Source organism: Gavialis gangeticus, unplaced genomic scaffold, assembly GCF_001723915.1.
Source record: "Gavialis gangeticus isolate Ggan-Ray unplaced genomic scaffold, GavGan_comp1, whole genome shotgun sequence".
In the NCBI taxonomy this organism is placed as follows: Eukaryota; Metazoa; Chordata; order Crocodylia; family Gavialidae; genus Gavialis; species Gavialis gangeticus.
This window is the reverse complement of record NW_017729030.1, coordinates 17,407,777-17,434,661: the sequence shown is the minus strand read 5'-3', so window position 1 is coordinate 17,434,661 and position 26,885 is coordinate 17,407,777. Positions and strand designations below refer to the sequence as shown.

Genomic DNA, 26,885 nt, shown 5'->3' with positions numbered 1-26,885 from the left:
ATGAGCAGTTTCCCCGCACGTACCATCTGTATATGAGAACAACAAAGCTGTGGTAGGTTAGACCGGGCGGATAGCCTCACAGAGACAGGTGGGCAGGCCAACATGAGAGGTAGCCCTGAGAGACGCCCCATGTCACAAGACGGAAGTACAAAAACATTGCTACCCTCTTAGTGCCAGAAAAATGCCTACTGTAGGCATGGCTCCAGAAGATAGACCAAAGTTTAAGATTGGCTGGACACACTTGCTTTTCAATAACTGTTTTTCAAGAAATTAATTCAAATGATCACAATAACATTCTGGTCACTGGATTTTTGTTTAATATGATAAGGACTTATGGTGAACCTACTGGGGCTAACCATAACATTAAAGATATGACAAAGTTGGTGGGATTGAAAGCTCTGTGGATATGTTCTTAAAAATCATGCCTGTTTCCATTCCATCACATGCACATTCTCTCAAATATAGTGTAAACTGCACTTGCATTCTTCAGGTTGAGCCCTGGGAAGGCTCCTTAAAATAGGATGTGGCCTGTCATTTCGGAGACTGGTATAGTACAATCTTCCCCTACTACTGGAAATTAAATCTCAAAATACAGGTATATGTCTTCCTACATGGCCCTAAAAGATTTTTAATACCACTGTAATATGAATAACAGATCATACTATAGTGTATGTATAGTGTGTGTAGAATACTATAGACTAATGAAATAGCCAATAATATCAAAATATTTTTAAAAAAATATTTTGTTTACATTTAATCCAAAGGGTGGTGACCAAATCTAAGAAGAACTGGAAATTATATTTTGAGTCATGAAGCCGAGTCCTCTCTCACATCTTACAAGTAAGTATATGTGCAAATGAGATACTGAACAGCTGCTAAAATTCTGTCTTTGTTGTATCTGCAATGCAGCAAAGCCTAGAGAGGTAGCTGGATTAGTGCAGGATTTTGTGCAATAGCTTTGTGTGCAGATGTAACCAGGAGAACATTGTGCTACTGTTCACTTATGTGAAAGATTCACCCAGTCTTCTACTGTGTAGACCACCATCATGTTGTGATTTACATAGGGGATCACTTCTAGGCCAGTATACAAGACTTGCCGTTCTTTGGAGACTGCTGGAAGTGAAGTGTTCTTTTATGCCTTGCAAAAGGAAGTCACCAAAACTCAGTGTTTCTGGTTTGCCTTCAGAATAAAATCTTTTTTTTCAAATATCTAGAGACCTTGAAATATCCTTAAACTCATTTTGGACACACTAGCACAGGCTGTTTCTGAAACAAAATATCCTCCTTGAGATGCTGGCAACTGCTAAGTGAAAACAACTTTCTTATAAGTTTTATTACCACTGTTAGAGGCAGTGAAAGGGACAAGAATGCTCATCTTACTCATCAGCTGCCATGGCACCTGAGGTTTACAACTTCAATGTAACTTCAACGTGTGGACCGCTCTAGGGACAGGACACAAAGTCTTCCAAAATTCCAACACAGAAGAAAATATGTATGTCCTTTTTTTGCTTGTAAACTAATAGATTTTAAAAATAAGTATTTGGTCAGAGTAAGACAAGATAAAGGTAGAAGGAAAAGACGTAAGGAGACCTTAATAGTACATTTTTTGTTTGTTTGTTTGTTTTTGTCTTCTACTTGGTACGTACCTGGCAGAAACATTTGTTGTGAAGGAAACACATTCATTGACAAATGTTAATGGTGTCGTTCCTGTAATATCTTCCCACTGCGCAGGTGTGGTTCCACCTAAAGTAATAATATAAGAAAAAAATTTAAAACAGGAAAAAAATCACAGCCCTTTACGCTCTAAGAAACTCATACATTTTTCATTCCTTTTTTTCTAATCAGCACCACTCTAAGAAACTCATACATTTTTCATTCCTTTTTTTCTAATCAGCACCGAAAATGTTTAGCAATTGCATGCGAGATGGTCTGGAACTTGCAGGTCCATACAGACCTTTGCTATAGTATAGCAAAAAGAGGAGGTTGGAATCTTCTCTATATTACAACCAAACACATGTTCTGCCCAGGTCCTTTACCTGTTATGAGGCAATGGTCTGGTGCTCTTTTTAGTAATTTCAGAAGAATATTTTTTTCAGTTTATAAAGCAGACCTAAGAAGAAGTTTGCATGGCTTATTACATTTCAAAAGTCATACTGTGAACCCACTGTTGGGCAGTCATTTGTCATCAATTTTAGTGGGATTAGTTTAATATGAAGTGCTTACCCACATGAGCATGGGGGCTTGAAATTTGGCCACGACCACAATCCCCTTCTGCATCACCAACATTTGTGCAATACTAAATCACAATGCTGGTGCTCAGTGAACACGAATGGATAAAGAAGTTAAGAAGTGGGAAGCCTAGGGCTACAAAATGAGGATAAAAATATATAACGCATCGCTGTTCTCTAAGGCATAATGGTACCTTGATACAATGTTGATTCTGATGTCATTCATGGATATGAATGCCAGTTTATTTTCTCATGCAGCCCTCACCCTAGGTTTCACTGAGCTTGATATCACTATAATCAGTTTAATCCATTTGACCCACAACAGTTTATAACTGTAGGGTCCTGCGTGCTCACACAGAGCACCAGTGCAGAAAACCTACCTGTTATGCTGCATAGTAATCTTAAAGTAGGGGTGTCACCCCCATAACCATTCATCATCCCATCACTGGAAGCTTTGGGGACAGGAATAGTCATTGTGATGGGCTTGTGGAATTTCCTTCTTCTGGGCTCCAAGGTGACTATAGGACTGAAGGTAGCCTTGTTGCCTAAAATCTTTTTTACGAGTTCATGGTGCATAGGTTGGGCCTTTTCAAAGTAACAAGACAAAAAAAGAAAACGTAAATGACCATGTCCTTCACCTGTCCCTCATGTCCCTCAACTTCTGTTTTCAACAGAAGCTCTATTGCTTTCCAGCTAATCGACTGAGTTCAACACTTATATTGCACTTTTACTCTAAGGGTCTTAGAGCATCTAAGAAACATGCAATTAATTAAATCCCACACCTCCCTAATACTTATGTTAGTATTCTCATCAGGTAAATGACTTTCCTGTTACACAGTCATGACTGGCTGACTTATGAATAGAAGACACAGGTTTCCCTAATCTTTCTCTTTCTCTAAGCTCATTCTCTCACCCAAATTTTTTATTTGCTCAGGAGTATTTTTGACAGAAGTGTGCAAATGGTCAACTGATTACATCCTATTGTCTGCTGACTCTACAGCATGAAAGGTGTTCTGTCCTATCAAGGAGCATGCCTCAAATGCAGCACCAGTGAGGGAAGAGTGATAAGCATTGTAATGGCTTCTCTGTACCTGGAGGCCAACGCGAATCCGCTTGGTTAGAGCTCCTTCTGGGAAGACTGCCTGCACTTGTGGTACAACAGTACTGCTAAGCACACCTCCCTCAGGTCCAATGAGGTTGCTGTCTTGTTTGATGCGGGATACCACTGCAAAGTACTGTGGGAAATCTCGGGTGATGATACGACAGATACGCTTCTTCTCAAGCTCCTCTGGAGTGTCAAGTACTGAACCAAAATAATCATGGTCAATGATGAGAATTTTACGGCAAAAATACAGCTATGTCCAAATTAATTTAACACTACTTTAAGCTGTAGTTTAAAGTTACAAATACCTAGCACTTAAAGGGAAAAAAACACATGCCAGCATTCTAAGCTAAGCTAAATCGAAGCATAAAGGAAAGAAAGAAAACAACTTGTAGATAATCCAGAACACCAACTTCTGCAAAATCTGTGTGCATATACATACAGCAAGAGCTTTGGATCAAGCCCATCTCTTCCTGGCATTTTCAGACAAATATCAATGCTAATTCCTGATTTATCAAAGCCTGACATTAAGCACATGAGTAGTCCCATTCATTTCTATTGTATTACTCACAGTTAGGCAACTACTTAATCACCATAACATATTGTAGCCTAAATATACTTTTTAAAATCTTAAAGTCATCCTTAGAACCAATCTTTGGACCCCAGAACAAAACCCATTTACATGCTCTAGATCGGTGATGCTCAAAGTATGGCCCGTGGCCTGGGTTTGACTTATGGAGCTGAATCAGCTGGCCCATGGGACTTCCCATGGGCCCACAAATTTGACAGCAGGGGAGTGGGGACAGCATGAATTATCATGGCTCTGGGAGCCCCACATCCATTAATGCTGTTACTGCTTCCCTGCCACTAAATTTTTGGACCCATGGGGAGTCCCATGGACCAGATGACATGGCCTCACCTGCCAGATTGGGCTGATATTCAGAGTCAGTGTATAGCTCTGGACTCAGCATGTAGGTTCAGGCTTGGCACTTGGCCCCAGAACTAGCACAAAACGTCACTTCACAGCTGATGACCCAGAGTGCAGGATCACTTCACGGGTCAGATCTGGCATGCGGGGTCAGTCCATATTCTGAATCTGCCCCGCACACTTGGCCCCATGCACCAGATCTGGCCTGCAGACTGGCTGTGCTGTACTCATCTGGCCCATGGACCAGAAAGGTTGAGCTGTGGTGCTCTAAGTTATTGGCAATACTACTATGGATGTCCCATATATTATGTCCGTTCAAGTTACAATAGAATCCATGATCCCTGCATTCCCCCAAGCACGTACCTCCTAAGAGGTAATATTATAATACAGAACAGCAAGATGTCTGTTGACGAAACTTTTTGTTCATTAATGAGAAGAGAGTCTGGGCAAAAGTGAATTGAATATCAAGGTTTATATTGACTTTTTACCATGTGATTGCAGCTGATGATGATTTTGCCTCTACTGAAAACTCTAGGGGTATCAGCTAAAACAGACCTCTCCAGCAGTGCTGCTGTGTGCTAAGAATGTTATAATGATCCACTGTGATTTCAATAAACATGAGCAGAATTTGCCAAAACAGACCCTGAACCGGAGGACCAACAGTCAGATTGTAAGTCATAGGAAAGATGATAAAGGAAGCTTTTCTTCATTATAGAAATAATGCTGGAAAAGGCAGTGAATGGACTAGGGTGGAAAACTGGCTGGGTACCTTCATCCATTCCATTCAGGATTTCATTTAGTTCATCCTCAGTATATTCACAGAAGTGCTCCTTCCAGCTGTCCCCATTCTCACTGCGCAGAATCACCAGCTCTCTCTCTTTTCCACGCAGAGCCGCAAAATGGGGAATCTCCACAATCACAGGCCTAGCACAGCAATACAGCACATTAGATGTATATGGGAGAGAGGCAGAAATGGAAACAACAGCAATCCCATTGAGTCTGTTACAAAGTGACCTGGAGTTCTATCTATTATTCAGGAATATTTTGAAGCAACCCTAACAGGCATACTAGTAGGTCACTAGAGTATCTTAGCATTTTACAACCCCCCGGTAAATATACCGTAGGATGATTTAATTGCACACTCCTCTCTTTACACAATGTGTACACAACTGGTAATGCAGCAGTGTGCTGAAGAGAAATTTTAGCCTTTTTTTAAAAAGATACTTTAAATAAAACTAGTGTTCATTTTAGCTGTCACTACAGTATGGGTTAACACGTGCAATTTAATTTCAAAGCGAATCTACTGTAATAGACAGTGCAATTTCATTTCAAAGTGAATCTACTGTAATAGAGAGTTAGCTAGTTGGAGGAATTTGATCTCAGATATACTTGTGGAAATCTGGATACATCTATTGAAATCAATGGGCCTGATTTGTCTCTCATGCTGATTTTATTTTGTTGTAACTTCTACCGGCTCCAACACATTTCATTCCTGGGAAAAGAAAAGTAGGTCCAAGGATATAACCTGGATTTGTACTAGTGTAGAAGAGAGAATAATCGCCTCATTCCCCCATTCTGTGAACAGGTAAATACGTGTGTGTTTGTGTGCATGTGCGAGCACACATGCTTATCTAGACAAACCCATGTATACACAGTCAAATGTACTTTCTATATCTCTGGAGAAAATATAAAGATATATGTTGTATACATACACCTCAATAGTGAGAATCACCACATGGGCCACCATGTACATGATATGTTATATCCAACATATAACATATGCTGTTGATTTACTGGCAGCAATGTGTGTAAAAAAAAACCAAAACCAAACCAAACCAAACCAAAACACAGTAGATTCTTTTTGGTCCCAGTCCAGGTTGCTTTGCTACAGACATCAAGCACACAACAGCCGGCACATTGTACAACTAGGAAGATTTCATGCTAAAACAAAAATGAAGGCCACATAACTTTAAGAAAAAAGATAGAACATACCACCAAAACAAAAACCACATACCACAAGGGTTGGAAAATGGTCTACTAACGGTTAAGTATACAGAATTTCAAATCATAGAAAGGGACAATGCCATGGGCGTAATGACATAAAAAAATCATATTGCAGAAGGAGGAGAAGAACGGGGAGGCCAGCATCCATCAATTTGTTTTAAGTCTCTCCTACCCAAGGAATTTGGTCCCAGGTGGCCCCAGCTGAAGGATTCGGCTGACCAAACTTTCTCCCTCATTAAGTGGGGGAGGAGCCGTAGGCAGATGAAGTTTACTGCATACATCCAAAGCAGCAGTGAAAGAAAGAACATAAATAAGCTTTATGTATTTTTTTGTCTAGAACCCCAGTGTCAATGTCTGGTCAGAGTGAAATTAGGGTGTACACTGAATAAGGTTCTGCCCTGGCTGTGCCAGACTGATGGCAGGAATTAATGAAATAAGTCTCATTCATTAGGAACCAACCTCACTTCCATGAAGATCAATGGAAGTTCCACTGGTGAACTTAATGGAAGCAGGATCGAGCTCGTAGAATAGCTGGGTCGGTGCAGTGCCGTAACATTTATTTCAACAGATACAATGTGTGACTATCTGGTTTCACTGCCATGACACCACCCAGAAAAAAAATGCTCACTGGCAGGGTACACATGAAAACCAGCTACGTATACATGTATGCTCTTTGGATGAGTTTTTATTGAAACTCCTCATTATATAGAGAGACCATTTAAAGAAAAATAATACGAGGCCAGATCCTATTCTGCCTATTAGGCCCATAAGTGGATGTAGGTGCCCACGTAAAATCCTAATCCACCTTTCTCGAGTCCCTAAAAAATGGTTAATATAGAAGGTGGTTGGGCCATCCTCCACCTCACTGCTTTTTTTTTGTTTATTGAATGCATTTTAAGGGTAAGATGTTACTGTAGATATGTTAACAGGTTTTCAGAGACTCCAACAGAATGGATACAGGATCAGAGTTAAGTGCCTAATGAGTGGATTAAGATCTGTCCCACTAAGTGTTAACATAACTGTGGGAAAGGAAGAGATGACAAGAGACACAATGAATGTGACAGCAGTGGTATTCTGCTGGTACTTCACATTCATATTTTTTTTGCTTAAGTACTGACCAACATTTGAAGAAAGTGTCAGTGTTTTGTTAGGCAGCTTCTGCCGCTGCCTGATACCAAGGAGCAGCCTGTTTGCCACTGGAGAAGGCAAGCTTGCCCTTAGCAACAGGTTCTCTGTGTTTCAGAATTCTTCTTGTTCTTCTATTAAAGTACAGCAGCAATGAAATGATGTAAATGTGCATCTGATTCCACCCCTACCCCATCCAAAACAATTAGTGTTAAAGAACCATTAAATCACTCTCTCACAAGTCTATTCTTCTAGACAGAACATTAGCAAAAACAATGGCTGTGCTGACTCCCTTGATATGATGGGACTTAAAATCAATTGATTTGTTGCAAAATGGATTTAAACTGTTCCCCTTCACAGCTTCTTTGTTAGTTTCCAACTGAAGCCATTCACTCTTTTGGAGGGGTTCCTTCCATCATCCACATTTGGATGCCAGAGTTGATAGGGAGAGCAGCTAATAAACCAAACCAAAAAAAAAAAAGGAAAAAGTGTAGAGAACTGCTGGTTTCAGCTGAAAACTGCTAAAACAAGCGCAGCAGTAATTGCAGTTCTGATCTTTCTATTGGGTATTGCAATATAGGACAAAATAAGCTGCTGAAGAATTTTTGAGTTGTCCTATTGCTTGAACTTGCAATTTTAACCCTAGAAAAATCAAAAGCTTGTGCTTCCTAGATAGTCCAAATTATTCATAACACAACACAAGTTTCTAATACAAGAAGCTCTAACTTGTGTTGCATCTGCAGCAGGCTTCAAATTTGGCTTTAGATCAGTGCTGTGTTATTTGTCTTTTGTTGCTTAATTTTGGATGATTTAAATATAGTGTGAATTGGTTCCCTATTTTACTAAGTGATTTCCATTATAATAGCACAACACTGACCAATAAACTTATTCCAGGAAGCACACCAAACCTTAGTGTTAGTGTTTTAAAACTTTAGTGTTCTCAAGAACAATGCATACAAGCCAAGTGACTTGCTGATGGGTTTTGTGTCAATTTACATTGGGGTAGGCATCCTATTATGTTACAATATATAAAGAAAACATTTTTTCAGATCAATTTGACTGGGGGGGGGCATCACTGCAGTGCAACTTATAAACAGATGAAAATATATCTTCCATTTTCACTTCAGCCAAACCATGACTCTTACCCAAGAAACTGAGCACCAGAAGGTCCAACTTCAATAAGGCGGCTGGCCAGACCTTCTCCTTCCACCATTGGAGGCATGGTGGCCAGTCTATGACGTTTGACCAACCGGCAGGTTACTCGTGTTGGGGCAGTGCATTTCCGAGGGGGAATAATGATCCTTAGTCCATTATGCCTGCAACCTCGCATGGCACCACCACGGGCATCCACCATGAAACTAACCAGGAAGCTGAAAGCGTGAAATGAATATTATATACAAAGACATATTAGGCAAAGAAAAATCACTTTGGTTACATTCCAAATTGTTTTCTTCCAGCATGTACAGACTATATACCTAAGTGTGGTGCTTTCTTACTACTGTATGTAGAATTTTAACAATCTTGTCCTTGTCTGTGTGGTGTTAATTGATAGCAATATCACTAATTACTTAAACTAACAACATCTATCCTAGAATTTTTCAGAACATGTATGACAGAATACATATGAAGGAATTAGGGGGAAAAAAGTGTGAGCATCATATAGGGTCCTGTGCAAATGCCTCTATTTTACATTTGTGAACATTTTTTTTTCCAAAGCTCTCATACATTTCTACCTCTAGTGCCATCACAGGGTAAGATAGGCACAAAACCCATGCATACATAACAAACTTCTAATATTTATTATTAAAGAAAAAAGACTTACTATGCAGCGATATGAAGAAAATTGTGAACTGGGTTTCTTTTATTGTTAAACTTACTATAATTTTCCTTATGGTTTGATAGATTTGAAATTCCTAAGACTAAATTATTCATGGATTGTAGGTCAAAGTTCATTCTGGATTACACATGTTTTATTAAAACCAATGGGAATTACACCTACATATTATACCAGGTCTAAATTCCTTCTTTATCTGCAACACCTGCCTTTTCAAACTTTTCACTATCTCAAATATTAACTAGAAAGAGAAAATAATCAAAGAGTAAGACTTCAGTGCACTTGTTAAAATGGTTACATTGACTTTTAACAAGTTAAGCACTACTACTTACTAGATTTAGGGTGCCCACTTTCCTCCTTAGATTTACAAAAACTAAATCAGGATGGGAAAGAGGTTTAGTAAACAGGATTCTTTTAATAAAACTATATCTTTAATAATAAAGAGTAGCAAATAGTTGGCATTTAAGATATGCTTCTTCTAAGACAGGCTACTGGGGATGGGAGCAAATTGTAATCATTTGGTTGTGGGCTTATTTAAAAAGTACAGTTTTTCCTGTTACTGCAGACAACATTAACATGCCCCTACGGGGATGCCCTACAGTGGCAGGAAGCTAGCTATGATAGAGAAGCTCTTCATGGATCAGGGTAAATAGCATGTAGGTTTTCCTGGGGAAACAGAAAAGTCTTCCTTAGATGGCCCTTTTTCACCTCTATCTCAATTTTTTTCAGCTGTGACTAATCAGTAGGTTGACTCTAATAGTTTTGCTATGATCAAAGTCTAATTAAGGGCATTTCTGCAAAGCATACAAAACCTAGGAAAGAAAGGCTATACCGACTATTAACTATTGGGTTGCTGGAAATGAAAGAGGGAATAGCTGAGCTGGGACAATATCAGGCCTATTTCTAGCGTTACTGCTCGGGGAGTCACACAAATGCTAACATCTGCTCTGAGAGACCTGCAATAAAGAAAATCTTACAAGATGAGTGACAAATACAAATATTTTCACTCTCACTCGAGTCACTCTGCACAACAAATATTTGCATCCTTTCACTATTAAGACATATGCAATTCATTCCACATGCTGTTAAAACAGAACACTCAACACACCATGCAAGTCAGAATAATGGATGAGATAAAGGAGCCACAACCTGCCAATCTGAAGCACGCCATGCGCCATGGAGGCTATATGAAGACACTTCTCACACATGCAGTCTCCTATTCTACCACCATCCATATACCTCTAGGTTTTGTTTACTGTACAACTCAGGGGAGTACAACCATAATTTCATTCCTTAGGGGCTGTGCTTCTGTGGTCTTAACAAGGGGAAAAAAATGAAAAAGATTTACAGCTTTAATTCCTTGGGTTAATTTTTCAAGAATGGATGCAACCTTCCTAAAATATATTCTGTCTAAATGTTAAATTATGTCTTTTACTACTCACAGGGAAGAAAGAAGAATTCAAAGGTGCTAATTTCTCAGTTTTGAAAATAATCCTGCATGATTGGCTTTTATAGTTGAAGTAAAGCCCTATCTGAACACGTTTTGCATCACCTTTGTGACAGATGTATAAAAAGTGCTTTCACTTCTGTTCCTGAGAATCTATCTAAAATTTGGGTGACCATATTTCCAGTTTCACATCAGGACACTCCCCTCCCCTCCCAGCACATTCATCTGTCTTCAAGCTCTAGCTTCTGCTGTAAGTACCAGAGCCCTGGGAGGAGGGCTGTGGGCCGCTTGTGGAGTGTTACAGCACCTGCCTGAAGAATACCACTTTCAGGCACGGAGATTTTGCAAAACAGGACAACAGTGTTTGTTTGACTAAACCACAGGGATGACCAGGACAGGTGTTTAAAATGAGACTGTCCCAAAAAACAGGATGTAATGTCACTCTACCTAAAACGCTATTGTGATGGTAAGCAGTAGAAATGTATTTAACAGTATTAAGATCTGGGATGAAATAAGAAGTTCCCCATATATTACTGTAATAAATAGACAGCAACAGAAACTGCTATAACTGTTATTAGCAGAGCTGGCTGAATGATGTGATGCAAATCATTTTCTGAATGAATGCTAGCATTTTTTATTAAGTAAATGATCAAGGGTACAATTTTTCATTAGTGTGCAGTATTTTTTTCTATCATTTTTTATTATTTCAAATTAAACTCTTCTTAGAAGCTGAACTCCTTAGATTAGCTTCCTATATTTGTCAAGATTGCCAAGAACACTGTAATTACTACCAGAACACAAAGAAATAAACATATAAATATGAATAATTATCATACATGAATGTAAATAACACCAGTAATGAGTACATCGCATGAGCAAATCAAGTAATCGCTTTCCTTATAGCAATATCCAGTCCTGTTCTTTTCATGCGTGGTATTCTATTTTCTCTTAAGTTTTTTTCAGACAAAACAAAAAAGAAGAGGAGTGTACTGAATTGATGGTGCTTCTCCATGAAATGTACAGTATGTGTTCATATGCTTAAAATAGCTGACAGGATATTTGGTCCTGATTCTGACTTCACGCATACACTGGGTTTTATGCAGCTTGACTGTGGGTCCCAGCCCCAGGACTGCACTGGGGCTGGTCCCAGAGACTCATGCACTACAACGGCAGAAAACTCAAAGCTGCAGATGAAGGGCTGCACCACACAACTGTCAGCTTGCCAACCAACCTCATGCAGCCGGCATCTGGCTGAATGATGGGAATTGTGCCACACATTCAATTCAAGGTGTGATGGAAACCAACCACAAAAATATTATACATATTTTGTGGAATATTTTTGTGGCTGGTTTGCCATTTTGTCGTACCATGTATTGCCTGAACGTGTGGATGGGTTACCATTTTAAGATACAATTAGCAGGTAAATCATATCTTAAATATAACATCTGTCAGAGGCATATGGTACTGTAATCTGAAGCTGACATTAAACAAAAAGGAGGAAAGCTATAAAGGCAAGGGACAATAATGGGTAATAGAGGATAGCTAATAAACCTTGCTGTATGTTATATCAGCAAAATAAAAAAAAAACAGTGTAATCTTGGACGGTTTTTGCAGACTTTATGCCACAGACTAGGGAGGTAATACTTCTTTCCTATACAATCTTATTGATAGCATATCTAAAATATTAGCCCCCTATTCTGGAAACCTAGTACCAGAGACAGCTGGAAGCTTCAAGGTACATGGTAAGGTCAAAATTGTGTCAGACAAAAGATCCACATTTTGTAAATGCTCCTTTGTTTATATAAATCTTAATTCCAAATATGAGCAGATTTTGAAAAGAGCCATGCTAGAAGTCATGAAATGTATGGGCCACAGAAGTCAAGGAAGATTTAGAAAGTTTGTTTTGTATAGAAAGTTCAAAAGTAGGAAATTAATTTATAGAAATTGGTGACTAAGCAAGATACCAAAGCCAAATGTAGTTATTGGTTGGGTGTAAAAAATAGGAAAAAGGAAAGGAATTCCTTTGGGTCTAATTGAGTTTACATATATTAAAATAGCCAATCATATCAACTGGGGACCACAAAAACAAACAGTTTTTATGTAGAATAGAGCTGTGTCAGGAATATCCATAGTAGCTACAAGATAGACACATTTGAAGGCAAAATTATCAATGTCTCTTTTAGAGAGAGTCCATATGGTAATAGATGATTTTTTTTTAAAAACTGGAACGTCTCACAGAAAAAAAGACAACACACCTCCAAAATAAACACTTTTTGGAAAATATAAATATTCCACTGTATAAGACTAATGATATACCTATTGCTGCAAAGAAGTTAAACCAAGCAATCTCTGCTCTAACAATGTATCAAAGTCAGTCTGTCAAAGTCAATGCAGTTTCCTTCACACTATCCTTTACTTTCTAATTGTTTTAAAATAAATTTCAGTGGAGGGTCATGTGAATGCAGGAAAGCTATAAAAATATTCAATAAAGTATGAGTGCTGTACAAATACATCCAGTTTTCCCAGGGGCTTTAACCAAACCTCTATCTATTCAACTTTTCACACATATTTTTCAGAACATTATCATTCACACATCATAATATACATATACAAAACTGTTTTGAACTAATGGGATGTGTGCACTGCCTGAATGCTATGCTTTAATTGAAGTTTGTGCACCCAAAATTATGTCACAATATCATCATGTAATGATAAGCATTCTAACAAAGGGAGGAAAAACAGACACAACCAACCTCGCGAGTTATGGCATTTCATCCCAAAGGATCTAACACAAAATTCACAGACATACACAAAATCTGATTAAATTGGGGTTGGAAGGCAGCAGCAAGAGTGCTAATATTTTGGCTAAGGACATCAGAGAAAACTCTTTAATTCTTGCAAGATGTTTCCACATAAAATAGATCAAATCTAGATGGGTATTTTTTATGTTGTGATTGAAAGAATCATTTACAAAATGTATGACTAAACTGATCTAGTTTTGAAGGGTGAAAGGAGGTGAGGTTCCAAATAATTTTGATATTCCAAACACACTAAAGTGTTTCTTTTGCCAATGTTTTTCTTTGATAAGACAATAACAGCTAATCTATTTCTGAAGCCATTTAAAATGCAGGAAAGAAATAAACAGGGAAATAAAAATGGAGAAATATGTATTGAGAAAGACAGGGCGTTATTTTTGTGCTTTGCCATATGTTCTTGTTTTAGTCAGCTGTTTTCCAGAAGAATCATGCTCCCTTCAGATAGTGAAGAATTTAAGTTTGTTGGCACTCAGCTGCACTTCTCCGTCTCTAAAACCATTTGATCAGCCATGCGCACACAGTTTCCTAAAGAGTCTTTCTGGAACAGGTAATGATTGCTGCTACCACATAAAAACTGAAAATGCAAAAGCGATCCGCTATCATTATGCAGTCCATTCAGAGACGGTTATTCATTTTAGTTAGCTAGGCAGGCGCACATGCTTTTCATTATATAGCAAAAAATTGGTAACAGTGTCACTGAACCATCACCACCACAGACACACTTAAGAGCTCTTTTATCTAAGTCATTTTAGCTAATACAAGAAACTAGGAAACAAGGAAATAGCAGCACTCAGTGTTAGTCAAAGTGTAAAAAAGCAGAAACAAATAGCTTAATCAGGGTGCTTCAGCAATTCTCAAGCGTAGAATTGGAAAGGGAAATGGATCCAAAGTTTGAGTTCAAAGATACCAAAGATAAAGGCGCTAATCAAATGTCTGTTGAAGTCAATGGGAGGTTTTTCTGTTACTTCAACAGGTGTTGGATCAGGCTGATAAGTAACTATACATAAGTAAAAATATACATCCTAGGAGGACAAAAAACATGAACTGAACTGCAGGCATCTAGAAATAATTGTAAGTTTCTTGCACAAATGTACCCTTTACTGACTGTAAAAATCTTAGCTAGCTAAAACAGGTAAAAGGTAGGGGTGTGCAACGTGGGCAGCATTTGATTTGGATTTAGCCCGATTCAGGGAACAGTGATTTGTTTAGCTGATTCAGATCACTGTCCCAATTTGATCTAGCCAGATCTGAAGATTCAATGCTGATTTGGAGAATCAGCAATTCAGCCATAGACACAGCATTATATGTTTTTTCTACATACCTCAAAGTACCAGGAATAGCTCATGAATGGTGAGTTGATGCGTCCCACGGAAGCATGGGGGGGGGAGGGCACATGCTCGGTGGTGGACCCAGAAGTGGACCAGAAGTACTTCCAGTCCACTTCTGGGTCTGCTGCCGGGAGCAACGGGGACCCCCCCCTGCAGCTCAGTGATTGGTCATGGGGGGGACCTCAGGTGCCCCCCAGACCCAGGAGGCACCAGTCACCGAGCTCGGGGAACAGGATCCGTGGCCAAGCATACAGGAGACCCCCCCGCACTCCCGTGGGACACTCCATCTGCCCCCACCATCTCAGAGTTCACGAGCTGTGCCTGGTACCTTGAGGTACATAGAAAAAAAATATAAAGCTGTGCCTATGACCAAATCATCAAATCTCTCTGAATTGAATTGGAGGCTTCCGATTCAATTCGGAGAGATTAATGGGTCTCCTGATTCAATTTGGATTTAGAGATTCAGGAGCCGAATCTCCTCTGAATTGAATCAGTGACTGAAGCTTTGCACAGCCCTAGAAAAAGGCTCTTGGCTGAGAACAAACTATGATATGGGAGGAGTTAGAATTCCCTAAGAATTTTATTTATTTAAGTATTTAAGACAGGGGTGGGCAAAATGTGGCCTGCCAGGCCATTCTATCTGGCCTGCAAGGCCCCTAAAAAATTTAGAAAATTAATATATATCTGCCCCTGGCTGCCTGTCATGCAGCCCTCGATGGCTTACTGAAACTCAGTAAGTGGCCTGAGGTTTCTCAACAACAACTGCAGCTACATGTCAAACAAATGCAACAAACATATTGGATATTAGGGGGTTAATACACTGGAATCTTCAAGTAGGTACTGCATCATCTGCTATGCTTCGTGGAGCACCGAGCACTGCATCAATGATAAATGTATCACATTCATTTATTATAGCTCTTGGCACCTACATGACTGATTTTATTTGCCAGCAAAATCACACAGAAGTAAGGATGTAGGACCAATTTAACTCTTTAATTGCACTATTGCCACTCCCTCTTCTGATTTTAATAAGGTAGAAAATGGGAAAAATTTGGTCTACAAAGAGATTCTGTAGCACTCTGCATATGAAAAGGACTGTGGAAAAGGATTCACTTTTGTGAAATGCCTTCAAAGCCATAATTATTTACATTTCAAACAGCCTATTCATGTGACTGGTATAGAAAATTTAGTATTAACTACAGACAAAACTTAGACGGACTGCACTGGGCTTCAATTAAACTGATCACAATGTCCCTAGAATTTTTTTAATAAAAGTTATTAACATACTTTGGAGAAAAGGGGTATCTCCCATACAATGGAAAAGTAAGACCATGTAGAATTTTGCCAGGTAGAATTTCCCTACTGCCTAAATAAACATAAAAGCACTAAAGCATCCTGAGAGCGTGTAAGTTGGAAGAAGGATGAAGGTAAGGATGAAGTGGTGAGGAAGCATATTGAAAGAAATTATGCAGAAGTTCACCTGCTGTTGTCATGATCAAGACATGGAGAAGAATGGCTGCAACAGAATACATAATTTAGCACAAAAAAGAGCATGAAGTGAAATTTATAAATAAAAAAAGAAATAAATGAGGTGTTTTTTTAACCTGAGCCTATAAATATGAAGAGCATGTGAACAAAGGGTATAAATGAGTATGGAACATAAGCTTATAAAGTATCATGAGTTACAGGTGGCAACTACAACAGCAAAGCTACAGTAATTTGGGATGCTGTTACCTCCTCTCACCATGTGTGTAGCCTTAATCTCAGCTCTGAATTGAAGTAATCATTTTGGCATCTGGACACCAAAGCTGGGCATCTGGTTCCCTAAGTGCTTAGGTCAGAGCCAAATAAGGTACTGTACTTCCTTACTCAGGTGCCTACTTTTACAAACCAGGCCTCCAAAATATAATGTGTCTACAGCTTAAAATGTAATTCCATCAAGAGCTTCTGGGAACAAAATGAATTATAATTCTTTGTCCTCAGGTGTTCTGTTGAATGGTCTGTCCTCCAGTTTGCTCCATCTGAACATGTTTGTAGTCCTCCTTTCATTCCCACCTCCAGGTTGACAGATGGTAAACTTTTTGTTATAATTTTTCTATCTCATGTTCCAGTAATACAAACTACAGTCAGTTATGTTATTTGCCCCCATCACTTCATTATTATGTAAATATTGCCATTTTCTTTTTTTGGCATCAGCAAAACTTTTAGCCCATTGTAAGATTTGATGGATTCTAATATCATTTACTTTTGTACATTTGAAATGACTCTCAGCTGCTAGCTGCCAGGTCCTGTTTCCACAACTATTTCCATAAAATGAATGTCACAGTGGGGAAAACAACGTAAAGGATTCAGAAAACAACACTTTAAGCGTGTTTTATTTACCTTGTAAGCAATGATCCAATCTCCTTTTTTCCAGACAGGCAGCTAAGAATGATAACTCTCATTATTTATCAATTTTAACCACTGGCTCCCTATTCTTTTTTTTTTATCTCCATTATGGAAGTAATGGTTTCCAAAAGAGCAAACTAACACGATTCCAACTATTTAGCTTTCCCGGATGTGTTTGTGTATGTGTGTGTATATATATATATGAAGATACCTTTGAACTGTTTGTTAGTCAGACTTTTCATAGCGTCAAATGAACGTAACATACAGATATACAATAATAAAATACCTTGTGGATAAGTAAAATATTGTATTTCAGGATCTCAATGTTTTTAACATAACAGGAATTTTAGCATACCCATTTTACTCTTGGGGACTCTGAAGCACAGGAAAGTTGCCCTAGATAACTAAGACAAGTTAATATAAGAAGGAATGGAGAGACCACTCTCTCCTGCCAGCACCCTCCCTGCCTCTCTCCATTTCATGCCGTAATCGTTTGAAAACATTATCTCTCTTCCCACAGTACAGTACAATTACAAACTCATCTGACCTGAAGATTGCTGATAACCATATAATCTACAAGAGTAAACACTGAGTTGCTTCTTGCATGTCACCCAACCCAACAATAGCACAGTGTAATAATTCATCAGGAGTACTGTACTTTCAGACCATACATTTTCATTCAATCCTACAAGCCAGGGTAAGTCGAAAAGATATAAAAATGTGCTATTGCCAAGCAGTGTCTAAAGGGCTCTTCAAATCAGAGTTTCACTTCTAACCAAATGAAAATATTTCACTTATTCACCATGGGAAAGGAACTCAGTGTGCATTGCGTGGTTAAGCCTTTAGAAATAGACTTTTGCACAGCTGGGTGTTACTTTCTCATCTTAACCTGTCAATTAAACAAAATGAGCTTATTCCCTGGAATTTTCAGCAAAGTAACAATGCTTTGCTTTTTCATCAACCACTTAGCATTCAAGTTTTCCTGACTTACTGAAACAATCTTAATTTGGGCCGCTTTAAGGATTGTATTTCCTCCTTCCTTTCTTTCCTCTTTGTGATCACTATTTCTTGGCATCAGGTACTGGATTCCTTGGCTGGCTGGTCAAAAGTTGCAGTGTATTCCTATTAGCTCCCCTGTACCCAAGGGAGTGTTTACAAACCCATTTCCTTACCCAGGGGTGTAATTCTACAGTTTTATGACCTAAAGAAAAGCTTTCCCCCCTTGCTGGGGGTGACATGTTAAACTTATGTTCTTTAAACATAATAAATCAATCCAATGTGTCCCTTTAATATTATGTAGATCTTAAGTTAATTTTCATGGTAAGTCACTGCAAAGTAAAAGTTAGTTTTTGTGTAGCATTTTAATTTTTTTATGGGGTAAAATTCTTGCTCATGAAGACTCTACTATTATTGTATTTTACTGGAAATCTTCTAGAGATATGTCTAAAGAAAACAACTGCCCTGGTTAATATGATCTGTATCTTATCCCCAATAACAATTTCCCTCATTGATTTATAAAATCTAATTTCCTTATTCTGGAACTGGCAAGTTGGTCATGAAGTATAATGGATTAGCTGAAGAATGATAATGTAAAAAAAAAAAATCAAGTCCCGCAGAATCTTGATTAACTGTTCTTTAAACGTAGCTATCTTATCATCTATCAATACTAGACAGACCAAGTTTCTGGGAGTGAAAGGTAACATGGTTTGGGAAAAAAAATATTTAAGCAATTTGGCATCACTTGCTGGATTTAGCTGCCAAAATAATTTTAAAACCTAAATCTTGGCAATATAAAAAAAAAATACATATTTCCTATGTTCACAGTTACTTATTTTTATTCCTCTGCTAATTTTAGAGGTAAGAGAGAACAAAAAACTAGCAGCACTGGCTATAGCCAGCTATGCTGTTGGCATCTAAGATTCAAACTTCCCTTACGGCCTTGTTACACAGTAATTTTGTGCAGCTCCTGGAGCTCTTAACCCCTGGATTCACCACACATTAACACCTGAAACCAGTTTTAAGCACTCCTTATGCAGCTCAAGGTTACTCACTACAGGGTAGGATTATTTCAAATCCTTGTTAGCCAGCTCATGTAACACTAAGGCAATATATCAGCAGCTACTTTAGGTTACACCTTAGTGTAAACACCCTACCCACTCCCCTCACCTGCTGACCCAGATCAGGCCCACTGCCCCCCTCCTGCCCTCCCCAGCACCCTAGATCCCTGCTCACTGCCTCCCCACTGCCCCCTTTTCCCCTCTTATCTCCGCCCTCACTTGCTTACTTGTGGCTGCCCATACAGTTTGTCCTGGGAGAGCAGGGAGGGAAAGGTTAACCTACCCATCCACAGCTCCCACCAGCACTGCTCTCTGGACAAGCTCAGCTTGGATCAAAGCAGCAACCTGGTAGCAGAGGCCAAGCAGGCAGGTTAACCCTTCCTTGCCCTTACCTTTCAGCCCTTTAGGGCCCTGCTAGCTTGAGCATGTGACTGCTCCAAACTCAAGTTAGCAGTGACACAGATCAACACTTGTGCAGCTCACAGTGTAACGTGTAACAGGGCCCTTATGCACCTTTATCAGTCTAACCTGCCATCGCACTGTTATGCCAGCTTTATTTCTCTTTGATCCTCTTGTACAAAACAAGGCCACTCAAACTGCCAATAAACAGCCTCATTATCTTGTGTTCCATTTGGGATACCATTTCTAAACATTAACTTGGCCAGGTCTGTATTTTAGTCTCTGTCCTGTTCAGGTTTCATAGGGTTAGTAAAAATGTTCCCAAAAAATCATGGGTGGCAATAGCTGAAGGTACGTGTTCTGGTATGCATAAACTGAAACATTCATTAGGTTGCTTGAATATTACTTGATGGCTGACATTTAAAAAAAGTAAAAAACATGATTCATGTCACTAGATTTCAATTCACATAAGTCACTAGTATTTACTTTATTTGTTAGGCAGATAATGTTCATAAGAAGGGGTAGTCTCTTGAGATCATGACTGTGTAGTGATGATGCTTAGAATTCTTTCATATCTTTTATTATATGTTGCTGTAAATGGGGAAGGTTCACCCATCATAGTTGCGCCATGCACTTACCACCACATCTCCCTCATTTGCAATTTCACTGGATCAAGGTCTAATTCTAGAAGCTATTGTGAGCTCAGAATTGCTGCTTTCCCTATCTACCACTGATGGCAAATGACTTCATGTGATCTCACAGGAACTGCTCATCATCTAGTAGGATCAGGTGACCAACTCAACTATCAGGAAATACAAATATAAAATAATAAATAGTTATATATATATATTTGTATTTCCTGATAGTTGAACTGGTGGCCTGATCCTACTAGATGGTGAGCAATTCCTGTGAGATCGTCTGAAAGCATTTGCCATCAATAGCAGATACAGTGAGCATCATATATAGACATACATATATATATGATTTTTTCTCTCTACAACTCAGTCATTTCATTTTGGTCTGTTCCTTCCGGTTTCTCAGTGGAGAAAATAATTAGTTTAATGTCCTAATTGAAAAAAAAACCCGAAAGAAAACAGATCCCATGTTCACTGAAGTCCATTGAAAAAAATCTCAATGATTTTAATGGATCCACATTCAGGGCCACGTTGAGATTTGCTAAACTGGCTGAAAGTAAAATTCAATTCCGAGATAAGCATTAGCTCAAGCTGCTGTGCCTTCAGTTATGCTCACTCTGTTTCTTCATCCTTTCTAATACATACCAATGGATTTGATAACTCACCCTGAATGAATGGGACTGGAAGAAAGAGCCACATTGTCCAAATTTTCAGTGCCCCAACTTAAGCGGTATGAGTTCCTTTCAGCTTCCTTGGCCAGATTTGTTACCTTGACATATGAAAGAATATTTGTTTGTTTTCTTAATTAAAAATAACTAAACAGACAAACCATAAATACGTTATTTACATAAAAGGGAGCTAACATAATTAATGCTTTAAAAGGGGTGGGAGGGGCAACAGCTACAAATGAGCAATAACGGCATTCAGTTATTAAAAACACATTACTGAGTATTTTGTGTTTGTTCAAAGTGACTGTGCTTTACTAGTCTCCGTGAACAGGAATGTTGGGAGTTACTAAGATGACACATTTGTATTCTTGTATTTCCTTTTAGGTTAGAATATATATTTAATATAGTTCATTTAATACCAGTCAGAAATCAGGGAAATACAAATACAGCAACACACATTGTGCCATGCAGTTCCAGTCGATATCTCTTTCATACTTGCAAAATGATTTAAAAAACATGTACATTGTACAACTTGATTTGTAAGACTAAGAGAAAGATCTTACCTGTTGGCTGGGGATTACGACTGTATCATCGATCATGGCACTGTCCCTCAGGTAGGAGGCATGGCTCAGCGTGTGGGACCTGTCTGAACTGAAGGATCGCAGGCTGGTAGTTTGGCAAGATGCCATGGCAATATATCAGCAGCAGAGATGGTGTTGTGAAGATGTGATGGTGGACCAACCAGCAGAGTGAAAAAAGCGTGCTATTAGCAAAAATGATGCAACTTCCAGGGGGAATATAAACTAGCCATGAGGAAAAATAGAGCCTTGTAAATCTCAGCGTTATGCTAACTTTTTGAGTGTTGGCTGAACAAAAGTCTTTTGATTGACACCTTTAATATGGTTCAAATGAGACCCTAACAGACTATACTAGATCACAATCTATTCCCACCCACAAATGTTTTTAAACTAGTCCAGTGGAGTAATCATCTCCTTTATTTTAAGGGAGAGGAATTTCCTTTGATGCCCTTTAAAGAAGTTCTCTCTCCTGATCCATAACTTAATGAAACCACCTGGAAAAATTTTAAAGCAAATATCTGAAAAAATGCTTAAATAAGCCCCTCTGACATTTCATTCCTATCCAGGCTCTTACTGAAAACTGTGAATGGATAAGGTTTGTTCTGCCCCCCTGGAAGGTACACAGAGCAAGGTGAACTGTGGCCAGCCACATGCTTCCTGCGTAAAACTATGTTTCTCTTCAGTATGCTTACAGCATCTCTAAAAAGGCCATCCAAAATGTAAGCACTGTTTCCTTTGCATGTACACACAGCTCTAGAGAAAACTGGCTGCTGTAGCAATGAGAGATGCAGAAAGCAATAATAAGCTGCTCCCAAGCACCAGCTCAGAACTTAATTGCAATATCTGCTAGCAACAAGCAAAAATCAGAGATGCCAAAACAAAGACATATTAAGCTAAGCTGGGGTTTCTGCCACAGAATAGCATTGCTTCTATCTTTTGAATATAACAAATAGTATAGGCAAGTATCTTTGTTCTTTTTTAAAGGTTAACACCTCACCTTCAGATTTTCCTGAAGGTATACACTTTCCTGTTCTTCTATACCGTGGAAGACATATTTCATGTCACTTTTGGAACTTGCCATGTTTTCATGGATTGCACATATAGAGGTACTACACATGAATATATCAATACTTTTAAGCACGGGAGCTGTACAGGATCAGCCCAATGGAGATGTTATCTGTGATTTTTAAGGGGGACAATTCATTTTTAATTGTCATTTAAAATGTTTTTTGGAAATCAGATTCAACCAACAAATTCAGATCAAAAGATTCATCCAGTAGGTTCTTCCAGTAGCCATACTTTATATAGAAATGGCATGGTGTATTTACATTAGAGATATTCAGAATTATGACAGGCATGACTAATGTTCTTCCCTGTGCATGTTTAACATGTTATACAGATTGTAGAAAATTGATGCAAAGATAGTGAAAGTATTACATGAGTATGAGCCTTGGAAAAATACTGGGACAATGTGTGCTGTTAATCTTCTCGCTCGCTCTAACATTGATAATGGTAAAGAAAAACCTAATAACATTTCACTTGCATGTCATGAAATATTACTCACTCCAAGTGAGTGGGAAAGCAGATATTTGCAAAGATGAAGTATAGTATTTTGCAGGTACAACACATTCCATGGATGAAATTCTGATTCCATTAGTTGATGGCAAAACATATTGGTTTATGGGTACCAAGAATTCACCTTATTTATTTCTGTCCATCAATAACTTGCTTCAAGTTATGTAAACAAGTGATTCTACATCATTTTGAATATGTGTAGTCTTTTTATCATACTCTGGTGTAACATCATATGAGCAGGTTATCTCTCCTGATCCATATGAGCTTTCCAAAATATTACTAATTGAATATTCATTCTTAGAAATGAAAACAAACATCAGTAGCAGACCCCATTTTTCATCACTAGCTTTTATGTGCTTTAAAGAGTGAAGCTTTCAGAGCTGACTTACAGTGCCATGCAATGCTTGCAAGAGGTTGTCCATCCAAGTCATAGGTTCTGCTATTCAGCTAACTAAATGTACTACTAGACAGCACGAGTAGTGAATGAAATGAAACATATACAAAGCTCAGCTACTAATCTCAGGTGATTTTATCCTCATTCTCCTATAGCTATATGACATTGATACTACAACCACAACAACTTGTCCAGTACATACCCAGAATATGGTATATGTACATAAGCACATGTCCAGTACATTGAAGGTATGGACATTACCAAGCCACACAATGACACAAATATGACCGAATCTGTGGTACTTTAGGAGTCTATTGAGATTTTAAACAAAAATTGAAATGGCATTGCCCATTTTCTAAGAACTCAAAGTGCATGTATAGAAATAAGGATTCCAGTACTGAGAGAGAGTGGTATTGAACAGAACTGATTAAGATGCACGTGTTCCAATTTATGATACACAGGCTTTAACCCCTAGGTTAGCAGGACCCCATTCAATGCATTGCGACCATTTGAGAGAGACCATGGTGTGGGAAGCACAAGATGCTTCTTGTTGCCTTAGAACTCTGTGGAAATAACTTGAGTCCCTGAAAACTACATAAACCAGGCTTGAAACCCTTCCCTAACTGCTCTTCTCAGTTGCAGACAGAAAGTCTTCCTCATCAACCAGGATGGATTGGTTTGAGGTAAGCGGTGAGGGGAGGGGGGTTCAAATTCTGAATCTCTGACCTTCAAGAAAAAGGTCCAACTGAACCGGATTGCAGGAGGGACACAGATTTGTTTGAATCCGCTCTTGTTCTAGATATATGGAGGAAGAAGCTGTCTAAGACAGTTATTCTTTTTTCTTTCCTTTCATTACTTCTTGTTCCCTTCCCCTTTCTTCTATCCTATACTTTTGTACTAAAACAAGTACCATCCATGTATCCTATACTATTTCCTCCTCCAAGCAGCTACCTCCTTAAGCAGAACTTGCTTAATGAAAAACAGCCACAAGGTGCTGCAGACACAGTGATGAGTTTAGCATCCTCAATAATCAGGGAATAATATTAGAGCCATGTCACCTTGAGTTAATCTGAAGTTCAAGCTAGCTGGCATATCCACACATGCCACTCTATAACTGGGTATTTCCAGTCACTTGAGAATATTACTAACATAAAAGCAATGCCTTTCATTTGGTCCTGTGAAATCAACAAGTCCAGTATATAAGCCTTGCTTCCTAAATTTAACAGCAGGACTCTAAAATGGATGAACAGTGATTGGTGCCAAAAAGGTGCCTTGGAGAAGACATTTTTTTCATGCTGTGTAATACCTACTTGGGCATGGTGCTAATGAAAGCATATGAAAAGAAGAATGAAGGGAAGAGAAAAATAATAAATAGGGAATATGGTTACAAAACAAAAATACAAGCTCATAAAACTGAATTGTTTAATGCATAATAACTAGAAAGGGCTGCTTAAAATGATTTGCTGGCCGCGTATGTTGCAGCAAAGAAAATGGAAATCTCCATTGCACTGCACTGAATCTGGTACAGGCATTGCAGCAAAGTTTATTTAAGCAGTGTTAGTGGCAATTCCCATTAATTATATCCTGAGAGAGAAATGGAAAGGTGGTGTTGGAAATATGCATGTTTTGTTTGATCTTGTTCATCATGTCATATTATTGAATTTCAGATTAAAGAGACCCTGATACAAGATGGAGAATTAATTTTCATACTGCAGGCAGTGAGACAGATTCTGATCTTAGCTGAGCCAATGTAAATCAAATGATATTTCTGTGTGTGTTCTAGATTTACACTTAGACCTGAAAATAGGCCAGCATTAACTTACATGCTCATTCACAGACAACTCTTTGAAAAACAAAAATTAAAGTAAAACGAAAAAAAAAAAGCCTACAGGATCAAACAGACAGTTTAATAAGTTTGAGAGTTTTTCTTTGTAAGCAGTCTTATAGTCCAAAAGCAGCCTTTGAGACATGAAAACAGTACAGCCATTTAATTTTCATTGGATTCTTAGAGCCTTCTAGAAAATAGGAAAGACTCCAAGGTTGGCAGACCTAAACGATCAGCATTTAGACATCCTGTGATAACATCAGAACTGTTTCTTGACATCTTCTCTTTCAGAAATGATCCAAGGTCCACTGAATAAACAGAAACATTCCTACAAATTTCACAAGGCTTTGGATGATACCATACATGCTGTCCTGGACAGCAGAGGAGGTTGAAAACTGTGAGGCCAAATACTGGATATAGGCATTATTTCAGCAAAACTTCCCTCTGACTGCATGGAAGTTGGACATTACCAATTTGCATCATTTATGATGAATTTTGATTGGAATGCCTAAACATCATTAGCTAATCCTTTTTTGGCCACTCCACTCAGAATGGGAAATGTCTACCTGTCCGTTTGGATATGCCATATGCATTTACATTTGCTAGTAAAATACCAGAGTTTGAAAACGGAGACCTGTATTGTATTATACATTCCAGTGACGTTCTCAACTACAAGCAACCTTTTTCAAAGGGTAAAGTGCTATTGTTCCCATTCTTTTTCTTTTTACAACATTCAGCTCAAAAACGGAAATGCAGGCATTTTATCATTCTACAAATACATACAAACCTAGAACTGAATTTATTTTTATCACTGGCTCCCACAAGCTGACTATGTGTTCTAAGGCTTATTTTTCTGCATGATGCATGCTTTCCTATAGCTATGCTAAATCTTTCTGTTATTTAACATTACATCCTGTGCCCTGCCGTGTTAATTCAGTGAGTCAGAGGAGAAAGGATCCTTTTTCCCTCTTAGTATTCAGCATACACACTCATAGAGACTAACTAACATATTACCCTGAGGTAAGCCGGGAAGCAGAAGACCTGGAGGAAGAGCAAGCAGGAGGGGGCAACAGGGGAGGTGCTCTCATACTTCTGGAGAAATCATGGCAATCAACTGGTTACCTCAAGTGCCTGTACACAAATTCACAGAGCCTGGGAAACAAGCAGGAAAAACTGGAAGTCCTCACACAATCATGGAACTATGACATGACTGGAGTAACAGAGACTTGGTGGGACAGATCGCATGACTGGAGCACTGTCATGGATGGGTTCAAACTGTTCAGGAACGACAGGCAAGGGACAAGAGGAAGAATAGTTGAACGTATGTAAAAGATCCGTATGATCGTTCAGAGCTCCAGGTTGAAACTGGAGATAGGCCAGTTAAAAGTCTCTGGGTTAAGGTTAGAGGGGAGAGCAATAAGGGTGATGTTGTAGTGGGTGTCTGCTATAGACCACCAGACCAGGAGGAAGTGGTGGATGAGGCTTTCTTCAAACAGCTAGCAGAAGTTTCCCATTCACAAGCCCTGGTCCTCATGGGGGACTTCAAACACCCTG

At 38.7% G+C, this 26,885-nt stretch overlaps 1 protein-coding gene across 15 annotated transcripts in view; it reads right to left on the bottom strand.

Annotated features, from left to right (window-relative positions):
* ANK2 (ankyrin 2) overlaps nt 1–26,885 on the bottom strand; it is a 779,379-nt gene that overhangs the window by 101,595 nt on the left and 650,899 nt on the right. For 6 of the 15 annotated variants that reach the window (XM_019521994.1, XM_019522000.1, XM_019521987.1 and 3 more), the window contains 11 exons: nt 24,817–24,828; nt 21,523–21,625; nt 20,957–21,060; nt 17,195–17,236; nt 16,293–16,328; nt 8,533–8,757; nt 6,435–6,533; nt 5,028–5,182; nt 3,320–3,531; nt 2,609–2,813; nt 1,647–1,743 (listed from right to left, as the gene is read on the bottom strand). In XM_019521994.1, the coding sequence (XP_019377539.1) occupies nt 1,647–1,743; nt 2,609–2,813; nt 3,320–3,531; nt 5,028–5,182; nt 6,435–6,533; nt 8,533–8,757; nt 16,293–16,328; nt 17,195–17,236; nt 20,957–21,060; nt 21,523–21,625; nt 24,817–24,828 (1,290 nt within the window). The remainder of the gene's footprint in view (nt 1–1,646; nt 1,744–2,608; nt 2,814–3,319; nt 3,532–5,027; nt 5,183–6,434; nt 6,534–8,532; nt 8,758–16,292; nt 16,329–17,194; nt 17,237–20,956; nt 21,061–21,522; nt 21,626–24,816; nt 24,829–26,885) is intronic. The other 9 variants (XM_019521996.1, XM_019522002.1, XM_019521989.1 and 6 more) reach the window with 8 other exon arrangements.